This window comes from Perna viridis, chromosome 9 (genome assembly GCF_037379345.1).
Source record: "Perna viridis isolate PV_CMFRI_1.1 ecotype Kerala chromosome 9, ASM3737934v1, whole genome shotgun sequence".
In the NCBI taxonomy this organism is placed as follows: domain Eukaryota; kingdom Metazoa; phylum Mollusca; class Bivalvia; order Mytilida; family Mytilidae; genus Perna; species Perna viridis.
The window spans coordinates 29454726-29476730 of NC_142453.1; the positions used below are offsets into that span (position 1 = coordinate 29454726).

Here is a 22005-nt window from a genome sequence, read left to right on the forward strand (position 1 = left end):
AACTTTTTTTTGTTTTTTTTCCATGTTGAATAAAATTAGTGAAGTTAACAAATATACATTCTAAAGCAAAACGAATTAGACAAACAAAAAATTGTGAATACTTTAATTTGATATTTAAACCGAACAAGCAACTTCAAAGCGGGGAGGTATGTAGTGATAATGATGTTCATTCTTTATCTCATGTTTGTATCAATAGTTGCCCTTTAACTATCAGATTAATTCATGAATTAAGGAAATGACTATTGTTTTGTGTCGTAGTCATGGTTATTGGAATCCCATTTCGCATCTGCAAATCGTCCTATACCGTCATTTATATTTTTATCAAATGTTTGAAAAGTGATAATTAACGTACCCGTGAATATTTAATTAGATTTTTTATCCAAATGTTATAGGCTTTTTCCTAAACTTATATAATTTTGCAAATTGACTTAGTGAAAAGCAGCAAGAGAACTTGTTTTGTATCCACTTAAATCAGTTTATGGGATTGAAAGACATGAACTTACTATCAGGAGGTTATACTATGTGATTTTGAACGACATTTTAGTTTCCAGTAGCGAACTCTAGATATGATATTCACTCAGGTGGCTTTTAAAACAGTATATTGAAGTGGCACATATTCCTTAAATGTTCGTTTTGTTTTGTATAAAACTTCGTTTTTAACATTGTTGTGTCTTGTTTCTAGCTTCCAGCAGCAAGCAGGATCTCACAATCCCATTTCTTGCAATAACGACAGCATTGACATTTCTTATTACGTGGATGGTTTTGTACATTCTAATGAAAGCCAAAAGTGCCAAAGACAAAGACGTAACTCAAACAGGGAAAGATAAACGACAGCTGAAGAAAAGACATATTTCAAACAAAATCTTTTATATTTCAATGTCAGAGCTAACAGACAGAGAACTTGAATCAGAACAATTTATATAGCTTATTTCTTTAAATTTATACACATTATATGTTTTATGAGGATATAAATGGGTTAGACAATATTTTTTTCCTTCAGCAATTCACATTTATATATAGCAGATACATTTTTTGAACAAAATATTTAAAGACTCATAACGTTACTATATATAAGTGTTGTTGTATTTCTACTTAGAACATGTTTTTGATATTTTCATTATCTAAACAAACAAATAAAATAAAACAGATTTTGTAATTAAATAACTCACCAACCTTAAATAATTAAAACGTACACCATTAAAAATAGATGCATAAACTAGCGAACAAACAATAAGCAAAAATGTTAATTTACATGTATGAATGAGTAATCAAGGGAACCAAGGTTATGGCGGTAATCAAAAGAATGTAATATAGGGACAAAGACCAGACATGGAAAACAGACATACACAACAAAGAACATAAAGTAACTAAAATCATACATACAAAGTAACAAAAGTAAATGAGCAACTCGGACTCCACTAAAAACTGGGAGCATGGACCAGGTCCACCGGTAGAGTAAGCGTCCTCTGCTTTTCTAGAAACACCCGCCGAGTTGCTCATAAAAAGTCAAGTCCGGGGTAGACAAACGAGGAAAGGAAAACTATGACCCGTTGAATAAATCAGTTTTCATGGTGCTGATGGATACACCATAACGGTCCACGAGTTCATGATGACGACCATAAAACTTCTGTAGTGACGACTTCAATCTTGTAGCAACATATCCCTGTTCCAGAAGCCTATTTGTTAGAGTTCTATCGAGATACAAAAAGTCTGCGTGGTTTCGGCAAGCTCTGGCATAACGTATGAGTTGTGATACGAACACTCCATACGCAGGAGCCGGAGGGATGTTGCCACAGATGAAAGGAAAGTTGACAATTCTGAATGAAAAGTCATCACGTTTGTCGTAAAGTTTGGTCAGTAGTTTTCCTTTACCATCGATTTCTAAGTGTAGTTCAAGATATGAGGCTGACTTCACAGTGTCTGTAGTATCTTTTATCTCAAGTTCTTTTGGGTAGATGCGATGTATCAAATCCCCGAAATTAGGATTGTTTAAAGACAACACGTCATCTATATAGCGGAAGCTTAGATTTAAGGATCTAGCCAAACAATATTCTTTCTTTCTGATCAGATCAGCTATAAAGTCAGCTTCATGAGAGTGAAGGAATAGGTCAGCTAGTAAAGGAGCACAATTTGTTCCCATTGGAATGCCGACCGTTTGTTGAAAAACACGTCCACCACACTGGACAAATATGTTGTCGATTAAAAAGTCCAGCATTTTGTAAACATCTTTCTCTGTATATTTGGAAGATTATTTGGAATAACAACTAACACTTACCAATTGCTAGTTAGATGTGCCATCAAATTAATGAGACACGAGACAGTATTGCCCAATGATTAGTAGTGTAATCATATTTGTATCATAACCTGGTACAATGTATTACTGTAGATAGCAACAAAATAAATAAAAGGATCAAGAAACAAGCGTCGCCGCTTTTATAAGCCCAAAACTTGTTTAACATATTCATAAAGTATGTATACGAAAATGCATGCCGCAATGAACAACAACAGTTTTTACAAGAAGCGCTTGGAAGATTCACTAAAATGTGCTATGGTCAACGCTTTTACACTCCAATATGAAATATAGAAATGAAACATAATTACTGTGTTTACATTTCATATGTTTCTCATATTTTATTTCTATTCGATTTCTAGATATATGTAGATTTAAGAGAATATAAAGTACTCATTAGTACACTTAAATTCCGAATTTCTCTTTATCTATCACAAAGGGATAAATATAAATGGGTCCTCTTCTTCCACAAATACCATTTGAAGACTCCATTAGACTCCGTACAAATAGGTGTCCGTTTAATGAACCAAAATGTATGTGCAGAATCTTCATGGAATAATTTGTCTTATCCTCAACTAAATATAGAAATAAACCGGAGTTTTTTATTAGACTTTTGTTAATGATCTTTGTTCCAGTACGAGTATAAGGATATTGAAATTGACGATCTACAACTAAGTCATCTAATGAAATTCCGTAAATAACCTAGTATATTGTTTGTCAAAACATGCTTCAGTACAAATAATCTCCGTTATCCAACCATACCGAACGTTTTTCACACCAATTATCCTCATATGTAGTGGCAATGGATGTACCTTTCGTTGCCACTGTGACTTTAATTTAATTACAGGAAATTGTAGGCCAAAATGAAACCCCGTCTTCCAACAGAGGTATAAATGTACTTTTAATGTAAATGTAACAAAATAAGGTTTATATAATTTTAGCTTCTGATGTGCCGTAATAATAGTAATCCATGTGGTCCTACCTTAATCCGTAATTCGATATTAAAAGTCCCAAGTGGTCACGACGTGTCTCTATATTTTTATGCCAAACACGTCCAAAAGTTTTGCGATGCTTATACCACAAAATCAAACGCTTCTTGTCTCTTATCCAACCATACCGAACGTTTTTCACACCAATTATCCTCATATGTAGTGGCAATGGATGTACCTTTCGTTGCCACTGTGACTTTAATTTAATTACAGGAAATTGTAGGCCAAAATGAAACCCCGTCTTCCAACAGAGGTATAAATGTACTTTTAATGTAAATGTAACAAAATAAGGTTTATATAATTTTAGCTTCTGATGTGCCGTAATAATAGTAATCCATGTGGTCCTACCTTAATCCGTAATTCGATATTAAAAGTCCCAAGTGGTCACGACGTGTCTCTATATTTTTATGCCAAACACGTCCAAAAGTTTTGCGATGCTTATACCACAAAATCAAACGCTTCTTGTCTCTTTCTCATCCTATGGTGCTCGGCCAAATTTATTTGTAGTATAAACTAGTTGATGATCTTAGTAACAACACGATTATATCCTGACAGCGTTCCATATATTTAGAGATGATGCAAACCAACGATACAGGTTTGTTTTTATGCTCTATCCTACACAATAACACCTAGATGAACTGTCATGTATTACCATACACCGTGTACTAAGTTACAGCCCTAGATTAATCTTACAAGGAGGAATGAACAGCGAAAGCTGTATTTTTATATAGCCTATCTGGCCGAGTGGTTCCAGGCACTGGACTTTGTGCAGGTGATGTTGCCATAGATGTCAAACACGTCAAGTCCCGCGGAGAGAACGACCAAAAATTTGCTTCACAAATTTGACAGTTCCAACATCGTTGTTGATTTATTTAAACCCTTCTATAAGTTTACATTATCTTCCCTGTATTAATTTGATCCGACGGAGCAGTGTTTCGTAATTGAACTTAATTGAAAGATGTTGATTGTGCACGTGCGATAAAATTGTTTAGTTCTTCTTTGTCATGTGTCCACTTCATATCTACGTCCTCAATAAACCTTTACCAGGACAGAGGTTTTTCTGTAAAGGATTCGAGTAGTACCTTTTCAAATTTTCCCGTGATAATGTTGGCATAAGACGGAGCCATTTTGGTACCCATAGCTGTGCCCTTTATTTGTTTATTTAAGGCACTGAAGACGGTCATTAGTTGACCGATAATTTTGCTCATTAAATGTTTTATTATAGTGTATAAACATCTTAATTGGTATCGTTGTACATGTCTTTAAACTTATTTATATATATTTACAATCAGAGGTTGTCCTATTCAGTTACATCATGTGCTAATGTTTGCGCTCTAGATTTACTTACGAGGGAGTATCACTCGGTTAACGAAAGCTATATTTTTACATAGCCAAGTTGACCGAGTGATCTAGAGTGTTTGACTTAGTGGCGGTGGTGTCGCCATAGATGTCAGAGAAGAGAAGGGGTTTGAATTCCGCTGAGGGAGCGACCAAATTTGCATCGACAATTTGACAGTTCTAACATCGTTGGAAATATTGTAAACCCTTTATAATATTACATTATCATTCCTGTATCAATTTGGTCCGATGGAACAGTGTAGTGGATAGAGGCGTCACATTCTAAGACGTTTGTATAATATTGACATGATGTGACATGTATCATTAATTTGATCCTCTAGGCCGTAGACGATAACAGTCTAAAAACTGAAAAACGAAATTGACTTACTTCAACAGGTAACCGCTTAGATCTTCTGCTACAACTGCTACACCTTGAATGTTCAAAAGAATTTGAGTGAAAAAAACTTTAACCACGTATTTGTTTAAGGCATTAATCTAATATCATCGGCGTCTAAAGTAAGTCGCAAAAACATTGTGTTTTTTTTTAGTTATGAATATCGGAAAAAGATAACGAAGCATATATACAAGACGAATTATAGAAATCAAAGTATGAGCACATGACCAAAGAGATAACAAGAAACAGATACAATCTACATATACAGTGGGATTGACAACGAACTGCAATTTTGCTAAACGCTCACTCAGGGTAGGCCAAGGTTACTACAAGTTTGTTCGGACTTAGTATGTGATTTTTATCAGAAAGTTAAATGACCGATTTTTTTCAGAATGTAAATAATCGAAATCATTTAACAGGGCACATTTGGTAAATTACTACTATCTTGATAATAAATGGGTAAAATCATTTTTTGAATACTTTTATTTATACAATAATGACAAATCAATTAATGCTTGATTATTCTTACATGCGTTTTAAACAATGTAAAATAATATCGAGTAGCCGTCATTATCTAGGTAATCCCAAATTAAGATTTGCTTTGTAATTTTGAAAGAATAGTCATATTATTTGGACATATTTATGCTTGATTATGCTTACATGCGTTTTAAACAATGTAAAATTATGTCGAGTAACCGTCATTAACTAGGTAATTTTATTCGCCACCAAGTTAAGTTTTGCTTTGTAATTTTGAAAGAATAGTCATATTACTTACACTCGGCGTCACATAAATAACATACTGTTAAAATTTGAATAAAAATATTTTCTGCGACTTTCTTGACACCTACCGTCGTTTAAATTGTCTTAAATGACTTGCTCATTCGTTTAGCCAAACGATATTAGGCTGTATTGCCCTTATTTATTGGATCGATTATAGAAAACTGTGTTAAGGTTTAATCTATTTATGTCTTGTCCAAGCATACAAATTTACTATATCATATAATGAATCATTCAAACAAGAAAGTATGAATTTATGATAGTGCCTGGAAGGTAAGAAAGTTTAAAATCTAGTTGTACTTCTTTTATAATTACTCATGGCATCTATCTATCTATATATATGTGTGTGTGTATATAAACAATCCTAGTTTCGGGGATTTTATTTTATACATCTCATCTTCCCCAAAAAGCTTGAGATAAGGGATACTACAGACACTGTGAGGTTATCCTCATATCTTGACCTTAACAACGGCAAACGTTGTGACAACATCTCATTAGCAAATGCGTATGGAGTTTTTATATCACAACTCATACATTATAACAGGGCTTACCATAACTATGCTGACTTTTTGTATTACGTATTTTGTAAACTTCTTACAATTAGGGTTTCGGAAAAGGTGAATGTTGCTACAATATCGAAGTCATCACTATAGAAGTTTTATAAACATCTTTATGAACTCGTGGATCGTTATTTATGTATCTTTTTGCTCCATGAAAACGGATTTGTTCAACGTGTTAAAGGTTACGTTCCTCTTTCGTCTACCCCGGACTTGACTTTTTATGATTAACTTGGTTGGTGTTCCTACCGGTGCACCTGTTCCAAGCTCCCAGTTTTTACGGAGTCCGAGATGCTCATTCACTTTTGTTATTTTGTAAGTACTATTTTAGCTACTTTATGTTCGTTTTGTGTTTTTGTGTTTGTCTGTTTCCCATATCTGGTCTTTGTTCCTGGACTACATTCTTTTGATTTTCGCTAGAATCTTGGTTCCTTGATTACTCTTTCTATAGCTAGATCATTTTTGTTCCATTTCGTAATAGCTTTCTCTACTTTCATGATTATATGAATTTATAAACAGTAAAAAGATTGCTGTTGCTTTTAGTTACATATATATGTCAAAGGATGAGGGTACATAAGGCTCTGTAGCGCCTACTAGAAAAATTATCTCCCTTTAATCAGCTATTTTTTTTCCATTTTTTTTAAATTTAAAACAATGTTTTTTTTTATCTTCCCTTTTGATAAAATAATTTTTTTATATATATATATTTTCGTTAAAAAACGAAATAAAAAAGCTGTATAGGCTGAATTCAGTAAAAAACAATTACACCTTGATGTTTTATTTGACACTATTTGTTTGAGTTATATAGTAACCGTTTGTTGGAATGTAGACTGTGAAACCTAGTCGGAAAGATTTTTCCTTCTGTTTAATGTAAATCTATTTTTTGTGTAATTGATGTCAAGTTTATCGTCAGTACCCGAGGTATATGTGAGAAAAAAAAATGTTGGGTCGTCACGATTTGGTACAGTTACGTATATATTCCTGTAAGGTTGATTGATTGTTGGGGTTTAACGTCCGAGCAGCTATATTTCAGCTATATTCAGACGATGAACATGAAATGGATGATAAAGTGAACATGAAATGATGATGAAATGAAAAATGGGATGGGACACAAGGATAATGGGGTCGACAAATTTGATTGCCACTAGAAAAAAGGAGGGATGGGTAGGGTTGGGCAATTAAGCCTCGTGTGGCGGAGTGCAAAGGTTCCTACTCCTATCGAATACCACGGCAGGGTTCTTTAACGTGCGAGGAACGTGGCATCTTTCCCAACACGGTGCACCACTATGGTTTGCGGTCAGGTTTTCTGTATTATAGCCTGACAACTCCAGCATGTAACACGCCAGAGGTACCACATTCCACCACCTAGGGCACACATCCCAGTTGCTCTGTGGGCAAAGAGCCTAACCCCCGGCTAGGTTCCCAAGCACTATTTAGCCGCCTTTTACGGCAAGCTTAGCGCTGCTTCAGGCCTATTCTTTTGACACCCGGACCTGCACGGGGCTAAAATTGACGCTACGTCAAATCTCCCTCTTCCGAAAAAAAAAGGAGTTTACTTCTATTGAGTTTCCGAATATTTACGCCTATGCAAATGGTATTTCCACTTAAAATGCAAAATAGCTTTTCAAATCTTCTAATCACGTTCAAATTTTTCGTTTAAATGTCAGGTGGATCTTCTTACCACTAAACTTCAAATGGTTCGCTGCCAGGTCAGGCTTAAATAACCTAACAATCCACAAATGTATTGTTGCGCCTTTCCAAACCAACACCCCGCTACGCGCCTGCCTTTGTTGTTCTATATTTGCAAGAAAGACAAGCATTTGATAGAAATGTAAGACAGGATGCAGCTGACTGAAATAAAGGACAACTGTGTTTAACACAAAATATAGACGTTATTCGTAAATACAACGAAAGCTCAACTACTGACAACAAATAACGAGATAGGAGCGCTTCGGCCCAATATCAGATTTGACACGTGACAAATACTAAAATTACATGTAGATAAATTTTACACATTACCGTTGAGGTTTACATGTACATCCATGCACCTCATGAACGATGTTGCAAAGTAATTCATCAGGTAACAGCATCAGCTTTGATACGGGTCAGTATTGGCATATCTTATAAAAAGTGTACACTAAATACGGAAGAAATGTTGAAATTTTATTATAAACAAGAATTTAAAGTAACAGTGTTTTATACACACAAAAATGCGAAAAAAAAAGAATAAATATCAAAACAATTTTGCAATAGTGAATACATGCAGGGACGTGTTTGAGATATAATTACGTTGTGCATATACATGAATTGCAGATGTTTCTTTTGGAGAGAGAAAGCAGTCTTGACTTTAGATTAGATTCATTATTCTCAATCATTTTATTAGATAAACAATTTTTTTTTTTTTTTTTTTTTTTTGGTGGGGGGGGATATGAATCAGGAAAGAGTTAAATTTTAATTTGTTTTAGATATTAGAACCGTGTTTCTAACTTTGCTACATACAAACCATTTTTTTTTATAGAGTGTGATACTGGATTCTATACACTTATGCTTATACGTGTTCCAGCTTATTAAAAGCCTCTCAGTCAACACAAAAGTAAATTATTATGTAGAACACTAAAAGTTTTATACGCATACTGAAACAAACATGTATTGAAAACAAACAGTGTAAAACACGGATGGCCAGGTGTTAAATCATGTGACAATTAGCTAGGTCACATGATACATATACGGGTAAGGTTGGACTAAGTCATTTTTGAAGCGATTTTTAGCGTAAAATTTTGAAAGTGTTTTAAAAATGCATATAGAGATCCAGCGTTAACGAACAAATCTTTTTTTCCAGTAAACAGAATGTAGAAATGGTCACTTTCAGTTTCAATCTTTTTTTGGTTAACATTGGATCTCACTATAGAGTGTCAAAAGAGTGAAAAATTGCTATTTTATTTACTGAGTAGCCTCCAAGACGGTTGTTGTGCAATCGTTTCTCAATCGTTACTTTTTAAATTACAACTTTAATCAATAACATTGAAAGTTTACAAATATAAAATATATGATTATTATGTTTCTTTCCAAATTGTTGACAATTTCTAATTACCAATAATTTCAGTAGGCAGAATAGGACTTATGGGCCCTCATCCTTTTAACATACTGTCATTGTAATATTTTGTCGCGTTGTACACAGGCATATATTTTTTTCAAAATGACATTTGAATTTTTAAAACGACAACCGAATTATTTATAACCTTTCTCTGTATACATCTTAATATGCGTAAACCGGTCCTTTTGTAAAACCGTCTTCAAAACGTTTTTCATAGGTATTGTTATTTTAAAGGTGACATTGCAATATTATCTGATATGCGTTATTCATGTAACCGACCCAACCTACAGTGATCACCAGACTTCATCGCAACATATCGGCTGGTATATTTACGTGATTCAGAATGAAAGTAATAACTTTTTGGACAAGCAAATAAATTATGATAAGCAATTGACCACAAGCTTGCAAACTATCGACGGCATAACCGCGAGTGAGGTACGAGCTACCGCGAAAAAAAGTGCATCAATATTAATCCAAAAAAAATTTTGGAGACAACAATATGCAAATTTCTCCCGAATTTAAAACATTTTCTATTCAATTGGAACACAGCGGCGAAAAGATGTCCTTGTCCTATATATCTATAAATAAAATAATCAAAAGGCATATAAGTCCAGCGGCAAACTGAATATTTCTAAACACAATTTTAACTTATTTTCAATTTCATTTTTTCAGCGGTTTCGATGTTGTGTTTAAAAGCTGTGATATTCGTTCTTATTTCAAGACTCTCTATCTCCGATACTGCAGAAAGTAAGTCATGTACTGGTTTAAGTTTTGTTTGTTATTTACTTGCATGTCAAAAGTGAAATACATGTTCTCGTTAAATATGTTATAATTTAATTCTCAGTAGTACAGTTTTTAAGAATTTGTTACAGCCACATTTTCGTACGCCAAAATTGATATTCGTCAGTTACACAATGCTTTTTAATTTTTATGCATTCATTCCTTTCTGTATTTGTATTTAATATGCAAATCATTTCTGTATCTCATACTTTTGCACATCTGCCTAACAATTCTGTATGCAATTACATTGTACTTTTACTAAACCTACTGATTATAAGTACACACACTGTTATCATTGTTAAACAAACTATCAATGAATAAAATTGTCTCTTTTATGTTCAGTTGAGATCAACCTAGTTCAAAGGCCAATCATCTTAGGAGAAAAAGTAAAACTTTCATGCAAAATTATGAGCAACACCAATGCCTGCCAAGACAAAGAATTCAAATCCTGTGATTACACTTGGGAAAGACAATGTAATGAGGAACGTACTGAACTAATAATGTCTTCCAAGAAAACAAACTATACAGATAAGTTTAAACAGTTGTATAGCGATAACCATAATGAGAGAATTCTTGTGATATTCAACTTTGACCAAAAGGATTTTTATTGCGAATACTATTGTGCATATTACCTATTCAAAACCACTAATCCGATTCAATTTAAAAAGAATGATTGTATACGTAAGTAAGCATAACAGTAGTTGATGCGTACATCTAACTCAACATAACATTAATAATTGTCATAAACTGAATAGAACAGAATAGAATAAAATAGAATGACTTTATTTGCATAAGCAACATAAATGCTATAGCATATAACATAATATATAATTTGATTATATGGCAGGGAACAAGCAGGTGAATACATTTGTACTTTATGAAATATGTAAGATAGATATGTAGTCGGAGAGCAACATATTTGAAAGTATGATATAATAATCATCCAGCAATACACATCTACGTTTCCAGGCAGTTTTGTGGAACAAGCACTTTTTTAATCAACCCTTGGGAAAGAGACCGCAAATTTGTATGCTAGGCCAAGAACAATCAGATGAATATAACAGCAAAAACAAAATTACCGGTAGCCGGACTTTACCGAAATATCTGATCGATCGCTATTAAGATGCAAAACTATTTTAACAATGCCAAGAAGACCGACATTTAGTAAAGGCAAAAATAAAATAAGTCTCGAAGAAGAAAAAAAAAACAAATCGGTTTTGAGACCCTAATCATTGATAAAAACATATATCTGCCATAAAAAGATGACCGCTCCTAAATATAGTTAACATTAAAAAAGTATTAAAAACCAACGAGCTGTCTAAAAAACCTTGTTCAGCAATGGACAGAAGCCGTGAAAAAATCAATATAGATTTGAGAAAAACCCACAGCAATGATCAACGTACTGTTATTAAAAAATAATAAAAAAAATCCCGCATTTTATGATGGTCAACAGCTAAAAAATTAAAAATAAATAAAAACAATTCGAATAAAAAAATGAATGATCATGGAGTCCTGGAATTTATTACAATTTTTCTCCTACGCTATATCGAATTTGAGCAAACACTAAGATAGTAATGATAAGAATAAAGGTCTTATCAATGATAAGAATGCATTGTGTGAAACACTTATTATAAGCGTTATAATATAATCGCAGGTATTTTGTCCTCAACCACGATTTTGTTCGAAAAGTTTATGCAACAACTGACAATGAAGGTAGAACTTAACAGATAAATTGAGCTGCTTTGTTTTTTATTAAACACACCTTAAAATGTTTTTTTTTATGAAATCCTTCTTATTTTGCCGGTTACTAATTAAGACAAAACCTGTGAAAAATCAAGAGACACCATTTTTTTCCGTCAAAATTGCAATTGCTAATCTCAAAAACAAGCGAACTGACCCATCATTTTTTTTCACTTAAATATTTCGTTTTACAAAAGAGTCAATGATTTCAAAACCATTTGAAATCCTTATTCTTAGACAAGGCAGTGAAATTCTAAAATACCTAAAATCCGAAGGCTTAAAGCAGTGAGGTAGTTGTTGCGTTGTATTGAATGGAATGAAGTCATATAAATATATTTGTATATAGAGCAAAAAACCAAGATCAGGTCTCTGTTTTTTATTTACAGGCAAGCCAAAAACTAATAATGTTATGGTTTTACCCGAAATTAAAAATGACATTTTATATGTTGACTTTCGAATCAAAGAAGTTTATCCTAAACCGGATTGTAGAGCAACTTTCAGCGAAAATAAGGTACATCTATATTTAATCAATAACATTCAAATGTTTCAATCATAATGTTTGCAATAAAAAGCGATACATAACGGAAGTAAGCAATTGTAGTGATAATGTGTTCTACTGGAAATATGCATTTTCCTCAAAAAGCATATTTGTACAAAGTTGTGAATGCATGCAACTATTGCATTGTCTGCATTGCTGGGTTTTTTATTTAATGAACAAAAATACTGCACGGCTAAATTTGGTATCCATTTAAAAGTGTTTAAAAGGAGCTTCGAATAAGGTCTGTTGTAGAAGTTTTGCGTGTAACAATTTCTGAACAATTGAGGTAAAAAGTCAACATCAATGCCTTAATAGGGTAGCATAATTTTGGTTTTTTTTTATTTTGCTTTTATTTTTTCTCATTTTCTTTGCAAACGGTTGACTAAAGTTGACGAAATTTGAAAATGGATTTATTCAGGCATTTTTGCCAAGTCCAAATTGGCCAACATGTTATCTTTTGCCTTTTTACCTTTCAAAAAATACGCCTCCGCCTGGAAGATCCAAGAAATTTTGAAATCGTAAAAACAAATTCAAAAACTATCAGAATGTTGTGCATAATTTTCAGATTTTGTATTAGTAATACAATCAATGATATATTAGGACATTTTGTGAAAAAATCCTAAATAACATAGCAACAAGTTAATCGGCTCATAACATTTTAAACAAAAATATCAATTTTGTGAATGAAATGGTATTTATTATGTTAAGGATGTCACCATTCGGACTAATTTGTGGCACATAATATTTTTACTTATATTAAAGTATAAAGAGATGATGAAATCAATTGTGTAAAAGGAAAGGCACGAATAAAAACATATGATTAAAAATAGCCAGTAACTTTCCGGAATGACATCCTTTTTGAATTCTTCATTATATTTTTGAGGTGTTCTTTTCCCGCTAAAATTTAGTACATGTGAAGTAAAAACCTAGGTGTGTAAATGTTAAATCAAAGAGAAAATATGTTTTGTAAGGGAGTGTTGCAAGCAGCATTTTCCTTGTAAACTACTGATAGAATCCCTGTGGCAAACGAGAATAGTATTTTGAATAAAATTGGAAGGTATGTTATGATTGACAATGAGACAGTCATCCACTAAATGTCAAACGACAAACAATTAAACCTATACAGGTCACCACACGGTCTGCACTGATTGACAAAACCGACATCATAAAAAAAGCTGAAAAGGCCCAAAAATTATTAAGTGAAACTATTCATAAAAGACGAAAATCGATCTAATTTGTAGAAAAAAACACGTAAAACGAATATCAATGGACATAAAAATACAACGCCAACCACTAGACTACAGGTTCCTGGCTTGGGAAAGGCACTTAAAATGTTTGGCGGGGTTAAACATGTTTGTGAGCGCTCTACCATCCACAGTGGTGGGAAAATACAATAAAAAAATGACCTTACAAATCTGAAGGATTCGTATTTAACTCTTGTGTTTGTCGTCATGTTTCGGTATGACACTCAATGTCAAATTGATCATTATATGCTTTATGGAGCTTAGAATAATAATAGACTGATACAACATACAAATTGTTATCAATTGTAAACAGTTTTGAAATCTTAAAATATATTTTGATCTATAAGAGAAATATTTGCCACGAAATTAAGAATCTACGAACTGGTCATTTTTCCATACCCAACGATAAATGAAAACAACGAATAAAAGTTCTCTCACAGTATCCAAAACTTTTACCTTTGAGACATCATATGCATATAAAACGCAATTAAGCCTGTTTTCATTCGAACAACATTCGGGTTTATAATTCGACTCTTTTTAGACTATAACTAAATACAGGACCTGCGTGGGATAAACTGCCCACTTGTCTCATACCTCATTGCCCTATCTCCCATTCCCCATAGCCCCTTACCTCCATTTCCAATAGCCCCACCCCCGTTGCCCCATCCCCCATTCCCTATAGCACCATTCAAAATTGCCCTATCCCGCATTGCATCGCATTATTTCCTGTTGTCCAATACCTTTTCCCCATTCCGTAACAGAAAAATTGTGAAGTAAGTGTTTTATCAAACACATATAATGCGCATACAAAGTTTTGTGAAGTCAATATCGATTTTAGGATCTCGCAGCCGGGCTCGGGCATTACCGAAATCACGCCATACTTGCATTGTGTATTATCGCTAGTCCGAGCTGCATGAGAAATAATCATGCAAAATATCACAATTATAGATATATATACAAAATATGAACAAATTTAATATTTAAATGATTCTTAATAATGTATTTATAGATATTTTTTGCTTTATTTCAAATTTAAAATGGGGAAACACCTATTCCAAGTTTAAATATTCAGTCTCAATTCCACAAAATAAGATAGTCTTAGAGTTTGAACGCCGCTGACATAATGACCAAATTTGCACTCGCATCGATTGCAGATTTTGAGTGTAGCTTAGGCTAGAAATCTATCCTCCATTGATAAAAATATTTGATTGAAAAATATGCAAATTACCAAAAAAGGAAAATCCATCTATCAATGAGAATGACGTTGAGACTAATGCAGTACTTTCCAGCAATTCTTCCTGAATGTTGTGACAAAGATCATTTTACCTAGTAACCACCGAATGATTTTAAAACAAAACTTCGAAGATCTATAGTCGATATAAAGATTAATTTATGTCCCGTTAATATGAATAAGCAAAATCGTACAAAAATGTTATAAGCTCTCGTAACCGTCTATGAATATTTAGAATCTCCTGACTGTCTAAATTACCAAAGGCGGTCATCTGGGAGCCTATAACTTATAATACATACATGCCTCTCAGTTTTTTTTAATGCTGGTTCTATTTGTCTAGATATAATCATGCAATAACAGTAAGAATATATATACCCGTCTTAAGTTGATATTGTCATCCCGGTGGGGTCGTTGTCTCTTTGATATATTCACCTTACCTATTATCGTTATATTCATATTTATTTGGTCTTTTTTTTATAGAATGAACAGATTAACATTAAAATTGACTTCGAAGATGAAGAGACAAATACGCTATCTTTGACACTTCAATCAAATTTTGAGACACAAATACATTCAGATGTAATGGACTTATCTCTACGTATCATATGCAGGGTCAATAAGACAGTTATTTTTATCGACACTACTCGTATACTCCCATGTAAGTAACAAGCTAAAATGTGTCATGGAAAGAATACTGTCCTGGTATGTACAACAGTTTAACATCATTACTAGGTATGTATCAAAGTTGAATCCCGCGGGAAAGTGTAATGAATGTAGCACAAACAATGCCCTAGCTGTCGGTGGGGGCATTGAGGTGTCGATGTTTAGGAGTCAGTGATTCCTACCTAAGTGCCATCATTGTTCGAAAGTGGCTAAAACACACATACATATTTTGAAAATTTCCTTTGAAAGTTCTTTCATTGATAAAATTTCATCAAATAAACAGAAACAAGAAACTTTCCGTTATTTTTTTACTTGAGCTAATTATTCAAATAAATAAAATCCTGCAACTCATATAATTGCTCGTTTTTATTACGACAAAATGACGTTTCTAATATGATCTGGTGAGATTCACACAAAGATTCATCAATTCACAATAAAAAGTACTATTTTTCCATGTGTATTTCGGATGTAAAACGATATTTTGTATACCTTATTTCATATCGGTGTTTGTTTGTTTGTGTTTTGTTTTCTTTTTTGCAATAAATAAAAATAACAAACGAATAAATTAAAAGCTCAAAGAAACATTTAAATTGTGTTTAAGAAATTCCTTTAACAGAATTGTTGATTCAATTCTCAATCATGCACCTACATTTAAATTTTGATTTTCATTTATTCTATTTGTAGATCACGGAGATAACTGTGCTTACAATTACAGTACAATTACAGTTTTAGTGCTTTCCATTCTACTAGGAATTGCTATTATCAGTTTGATTGTTTGTGGTGTGTATACTTTTTTTCGGCATTGGATTCTAATGATATGTAAATCAATGCCTAAAGTGAAAGAAAATTGTAACGACCAAACAAGAGTCCAATTATTAGAATGTACACATTTCTGATTTTACAAATGTTACAGTTGGTCTACTGGCCTACAAACAACAACTCCAGAATTGGATCTAACACATTATTACAGCAATTAACTTCGATGAAATTGTGGTTATTGAAAGGAGGATGCGACTGCATCAAGATTTGGGGTTAGACCAATACTCGAATGGTTTTTCCAACAATAATTATCAAAACATAGAACTTCAAGGACGGACAACATCCGATCGAAGTGATCTCGAAGTTTCATAATACCAAAAATGTAAATCCGAACCTTATGACTAAACTTGCATAATCTCAAATAGTTTGTTTGTTTGGGTTTTTGTTGTTGTTGTTGTTGTTTTTTTTGTTGTTTTTTTTTGTAGTTAATATTGCTTATTTTTATTATATATCCGAAATTATTATGCGATTTTCTTTGTGATAAACCCTACAGTATTTCAACAGTAAACTTGCTAGTCTAAATACTATCAGATCCATACGATTGTTTACAAATAAAACCATTCCATTGAAATAGACATTTACCGCTTTGGTTACATTTCAAACACCCTTGACCTCACTGAATATGCTAAATCACTTTGCTTGTCTTTCTTTTTCTATGAGCCATGTAAATTTTATGTGCAGGTCTAAATGAATATTTTTTTCGGTGTTTCTTACCAACTCTTATCAGATTTCACTAATAGCTTTTTATGTAATTTTTCGTAATTCAAAAAAATCAAAAAAACAATAGACCACCCTGTTCGCATTTCAAATACCTTTGACATCTTTAATTATGAAAAAAAAATTGTTCAGTTACATCTAGTCATTTAAAGTTATGGTAGAATGGCTTTAGAATATACCCTTGGTCATTATTTTCTCTTTCACCACTTTGCCTGTTTGAACTTGAGAACCTGAACCCTGACCTACGCGTGTATTATACCTGCCGATTTGGCATGTTATTATATGAAAACAGAAACGCCATTTATTTTTGAAATTACTGTTTTTACCATAAGAATATATTTTTCTTTTATGTATGTTCCGTAAAGTACAGTACAGTTATTCACCATAGTAATAGTATGTATCATAAACAGAACTATGTTCCGAACTTTTTTTGTCGGGGTGGGGGATGCTAAAACTCCTAACAAATTAAAAATCATTCCTTCTTTTTAATTTAGATGGTGATCACATTTTGTTGCCAATAGTTAGACAAATAATAATAATAAAATAAAAAAAACAAACCAAAACAGTAGCCACTACCAATAGTCATATCTCATATGAATATAATCAAAAAGATCTTATGAATATCTTTATGTGTATATATATCAGTATTTACTTTATAATTATTACTATTATTACTACAACATTTGTCAACTCATGTTGATTATATAATTTGTGTTCTAATGTAGCAACTCGGCAACGATTCGACTGTGTTTATTAACATTATACATTTGCCATTTTCATGGGGTCCATATCTTAAGAGATGCATGTGTACAATACATGTGCGACAATTTGTTTTTTTTTTTTACAATATCATTTTCCTTACTCTGATTGTTTATTTTGAAATGTGTAATACATTTTCTTACTACCTTTTCTTTATGTGTGATGTGAGTGTACTGATTCTGGCAGATAGAAATGTTGCTGCTCGATATTGCTTACATGTTCCAATTATCTCAACCAATGGGTAATAGTGTTGAAGCGTACAGGGCAGCAATAGGACTGTTTGATATCAGCAGGGGGAGTCTTAAGCAAAGTTTTTTTTTACACAGTAACTTTTCTCCGTCGTTCGTTACAACATTACTTACCAGTGTTAGGTGTTCAATTCTTGTGGATTCACTTTCGGTCTTACAATCTGCTGCCCAAATATTAAGGTATTATTTCTACTATACGTACTACACGTTATACTTCTCATAGGTAATGTCGAGCAAATTCGTGGTCCTCCAAATCATGACAATATCCATATTGCTGAAAATTCGTTATCTATTCACAACATAAATATCCGTAGTGTTCGAAATAAATTAGAATTTTTGGACAATTTTGCGGATGTTTTGATATTCTGATAGTCACTTAGTCAAAATGTGACGATGGCATAAGCGAAAAAAATCGGAATAGAGCTGGAGGTGGAATATTAATCTACTCCAAAAACAAAGTAAATATATCCAGATTAAATCACTTAGAAAATCAAGATGAAATTATATGGGTAGAATTTAAATCACGTGGTATACATTGTCTTTTGTGTGCCACTTACCGACCGGAGTGGACAGATCAGGGCTATTGGTTACGATTAAAGCATGCTATTGAATTGGCCTACCAATGTAATCAAAATATTATCATTGCCGGTGACTTAAACTCTGACCTCCTCGTCATTAACAATAATAAGCTAATAGATACACTGAACATTTTCAATCTAAGTAATGTAATAGATAAAACTACTAGGGTAACTGACCATAGCCAGACGTTATTAGACCCCATCATAATATCTGACTCCTTAAATTCTTTATCCTCGGACGTATTAGATGCTCCAAGAAACATCAGTGACCACGATGCCGTAATAGCACTAGTTGAATGTCCTGAACCGACTTTTCGATCTTTTAAACGGAAAATCTGGTTATATGATCATGCAGATGTCAATAAGTTTCCGAAAAGGTGCGCGAATAAATCTGGTTTGAGTTGTTTAAAAACAAATCTTTAGACGACACTTTTTTGACAGCATACCATCAAAACACATTACCATCCGCAGTAGTGACAAATCATGGTTTAATAACCAAATTCGTAAAGAAATTCGTACAAGAGATAGACTGTGGGAAAAAGTGCAAAGGTTTGGACGCGATTCCGATAAAGCACGGTATGAAAAAACCAATGAATTGAGTTAACAATCTTAAACAATCACTGAAAGAAAAAAAATTAAAATAATTTAGATAATATTATCTTAGAACACACATCGAATCCTCAGGCATATTGGAAAATAATGGAATATTAATCAAATCAAACAAAGGCTCCAATGCATTGCCACCCTTACAAAACAATGACCGCGGTGTAGAAGTTAACGTTTATAGAGACGAAGATAAGTGTAACCTATCAAACAAGTATTTCTCATCGATATCACAAATTGATGATGATAACATAAATCTTCCTGATAAAACTCACGCCAGACTTGATATACCAACAGCAACTATACAGGACATTGTCGACGTCATTCCAACTCTCATGCTAAATAGCGCATCAGGACCAGACCTGGTAAATCATAGGATGTTAAAAATATGCGCCGAAATTATTGCTACGGTATATTTCCCACGCAGTGGAGACATTCAAACATGATTCAAATTTTCAAGAAAGGTGATACTTCATTACCCTCTAATTACAGACCCATTTCTCTTATAGGCTGTGTTGGGAAAGTAATGGAAAGGGTTGTTTATAAGTACATTTACAACCACCTTCATTCAAACAGTTTACTATATAAGTTTCAAACGGGATTTCTACCCGAACGTTCCACAGTTAATCAGTTAATTGAAATGTATAACAATATACTCATTTCATTAGAAAAGAACGAAGAAATATCATGTTTTTTATTTTCCGATTTCTCAAAGGTTTTTGATAAAGTATGGCATCGGGGCTGCATAAAATGAAATTATATGGCATACAAGGTACACTTTTGGATTGGTGTCATAGCTATCTTAAAGATAGGAAACAACAGGTAGTCATAAAGACTTCTTCGTCAGATCTTTGCAATACGTCGGCCGGAGTGCTGCAAGGCTCAATATTAGGACCCCTCTTATTCATTTATATTTATATAAATGACATAGCAAATAGTCTATTTTGCCATTGTAAGATTTTTGCCGATGATACATCTTTCGGCTACTCAAGCAACAACATAACATAAATAAAAACAATGTTATTGATCGCGATCTTTTATCGTTGGACAAATGGTCAAAAACGTGGTTAATGGACTTTAACCCAAATAAAACAGATATTACGATGTTTCCAAAAGTCGATCTTCCAACTATAAATTACAATCTGAACGGAAAAGACATTCCGCTTAACAAAACTCATAAACATTTGAGAGTTACTTTTAGTGACGACGTAAAATGGAACTATCACATAGAAAATCTAGCCACCTCGATTAGAAAGCATCTTAGTATTCTTCGAAAATTAAAATTTAAACTTTCTCGGAATCACATAGAAAAACTCTTCACAGTGTATATCCGACCTTTATTTGAATATGCCTCAGAAGTCTGGGATAATTGTGGGATAGTAAACACTCAAAAGCTAGAAACTTTACAATTCGAAGCTGCTAGAATAATAACTGGCTTACCGATATTCACCAAATCGGAGCAAGTATATCGGGAAAACCTAGAAGATCGAAGAAAACGTAAAAAAATAAATTCATTTCATAAAATGTGTAATAAAATGGCTCCGGATTATTTACAAGGTCTAATGCCACCCAAGATTCAATCTACTACAGTATATCCGCTTCGGAATGGTGAATATATCATTGTTCCCTTTCGTAGGTTGTCGGTGACTCGTGAATCCTTTTTTCCATCAACAATTATAGTTGAATGGAATAAACTAGATAGAACATTAAGGGAGATTCAGGCACCCAAACAATTTAAATCGTGTTTACTGAACACCAGTGATAAATTAACCGTTCCCAAACATTTGTGCTATGGCCCAAGGAATAAATATGTTGATAACTTCGTAATTCTTCATCCTTTTTAAACTTTGATTTGTATAGAGTCAATATTATACAAAGCCCATCGTGTCATTGTGGTCATACGTATGAGACTGCTAACCATTAATTTTTGTATGCCCACTTTATAGCAATGCAAGAACCAAACTAATGAGCGACCTAGAGTGGGTTCTTGAATATTTGCAATATAGATCTACATCTACTTGTTGATCTTGCAGAAAGTCTATCAGAAAAACAATATCAGATTGTGCTGGACTGTGTATATTTTTTGTTAAATGCAACGAAAAGATTCTTTATTGCTTGAGCTAAATTAGTACATATCACAGCACATCACATCTCACCACATCACCTACTGTTATATTTTTACTGTCCCGTCTTAACTTTGTAAAACATAAATAGCACGAATGAATTTGTATGTCTATACTTTATTGTAATTATTATTATTTCAGGAGAAAACTTCATGAGTATGTTATTTTACTTGTGTCTGATCCATGTTGTTTATTACATTTGTGACCTATCAGTATCCGACAACTAAAAATCAGGAATATCAAATTGTGACAGCAGGGGAGGTAACTGCTTTTTTATCATTTCGGCAAGATATGTTACTTTCCATAAACTAACTTGGTAATGTGACTTCATTAACGTCGATCGGTCCACAGTCCGCAATTCAAATAATTCCAAACTAAATAAGGCTTTGATGAAGGGAAAAATCTTCATTTTGGTTTTAATGGATTAAAAAATAATCAAAAAAATTGTGTTTAATTTGTGACCAAGTTAAGCTTGGTCATTAACCATTTTGCAGATCATAATGTATAAACTGTCCCAAAAGTT

General features: G+C 33.1%; 1 protein-coding gene across 5 annotated transcripts; it reads left to right on the forward strand.

Annotated features, from left to right (window-relative positions):
• Positions 1 to 5882: 5882 nt before the first annotated feature.
• On the forward strand, positions 5883 to 18478 carry LOC148607686 (uncharacterized). Of its 5 annotated transcripts, none has more exons than XM_088545922.1 (7): positions 5884 to 6061; positions 8864 to 9075; positions 10112 to 10186; positions 10562 to 10900; positions 12346 to 12470; positions 15453 to 15630; positions 16320 to 18478. In XM_088545922.1, exons 3-7 carry the CDS (start codon positions 10120 to 10122, stop codon positions 16529 to 16531), a joined length of 921 nt encoding a protein of 306 aa, XP_088402048.1. In that variant the 5' UTR covers positions 5884 to 6061; positions 8864 to 9075; positions 10112 to 10119; the 3' UTR covers positions 16532 to 18478. The 5 variants fall into 5 exon arrangements, 4 of the variants coding, with proteins under 4 accessions (XP_088402048.1, XP_088402051.1, XP_088402047.1 ...); XM_088545925.1 differs by having other exon boundaries at positions 8864 to 8938; XR_015915302.1 differs by lacking the exon at positions 8864 to 9075 and having other exon boundaries at positions 5883 to 6061; positions 15453 to 15704; positions 16320 to 16447.
• Positions 18479 to 22005: the final 3527 nt, after the last annotated feature.

Bases quoted from the DNA above. Each gene is read 5' to 3' on its own strand.
- LOC148607686 (XM_088545922.1), top strand. From the start codon at position 10,120: ATGTTGTGTTTAAAAGCTGTGATATTCGTTCTTATTTCAAGACTCTCT. The intron at 10,187-10,561 runs GTAAGTCATGTA...TTTTATGTTCAG, and splicing joins TATCTCCGATACTGCAGAAA to TTGAGATCAACCTAGTTCAA. The intron at 15,631-16,319 runs GTAAGTAACAAG...TTCTATTTGTAG, and splicing joins CACTACTCGTATACTCCCAT to ATCACGGAGATAACTGTGCT.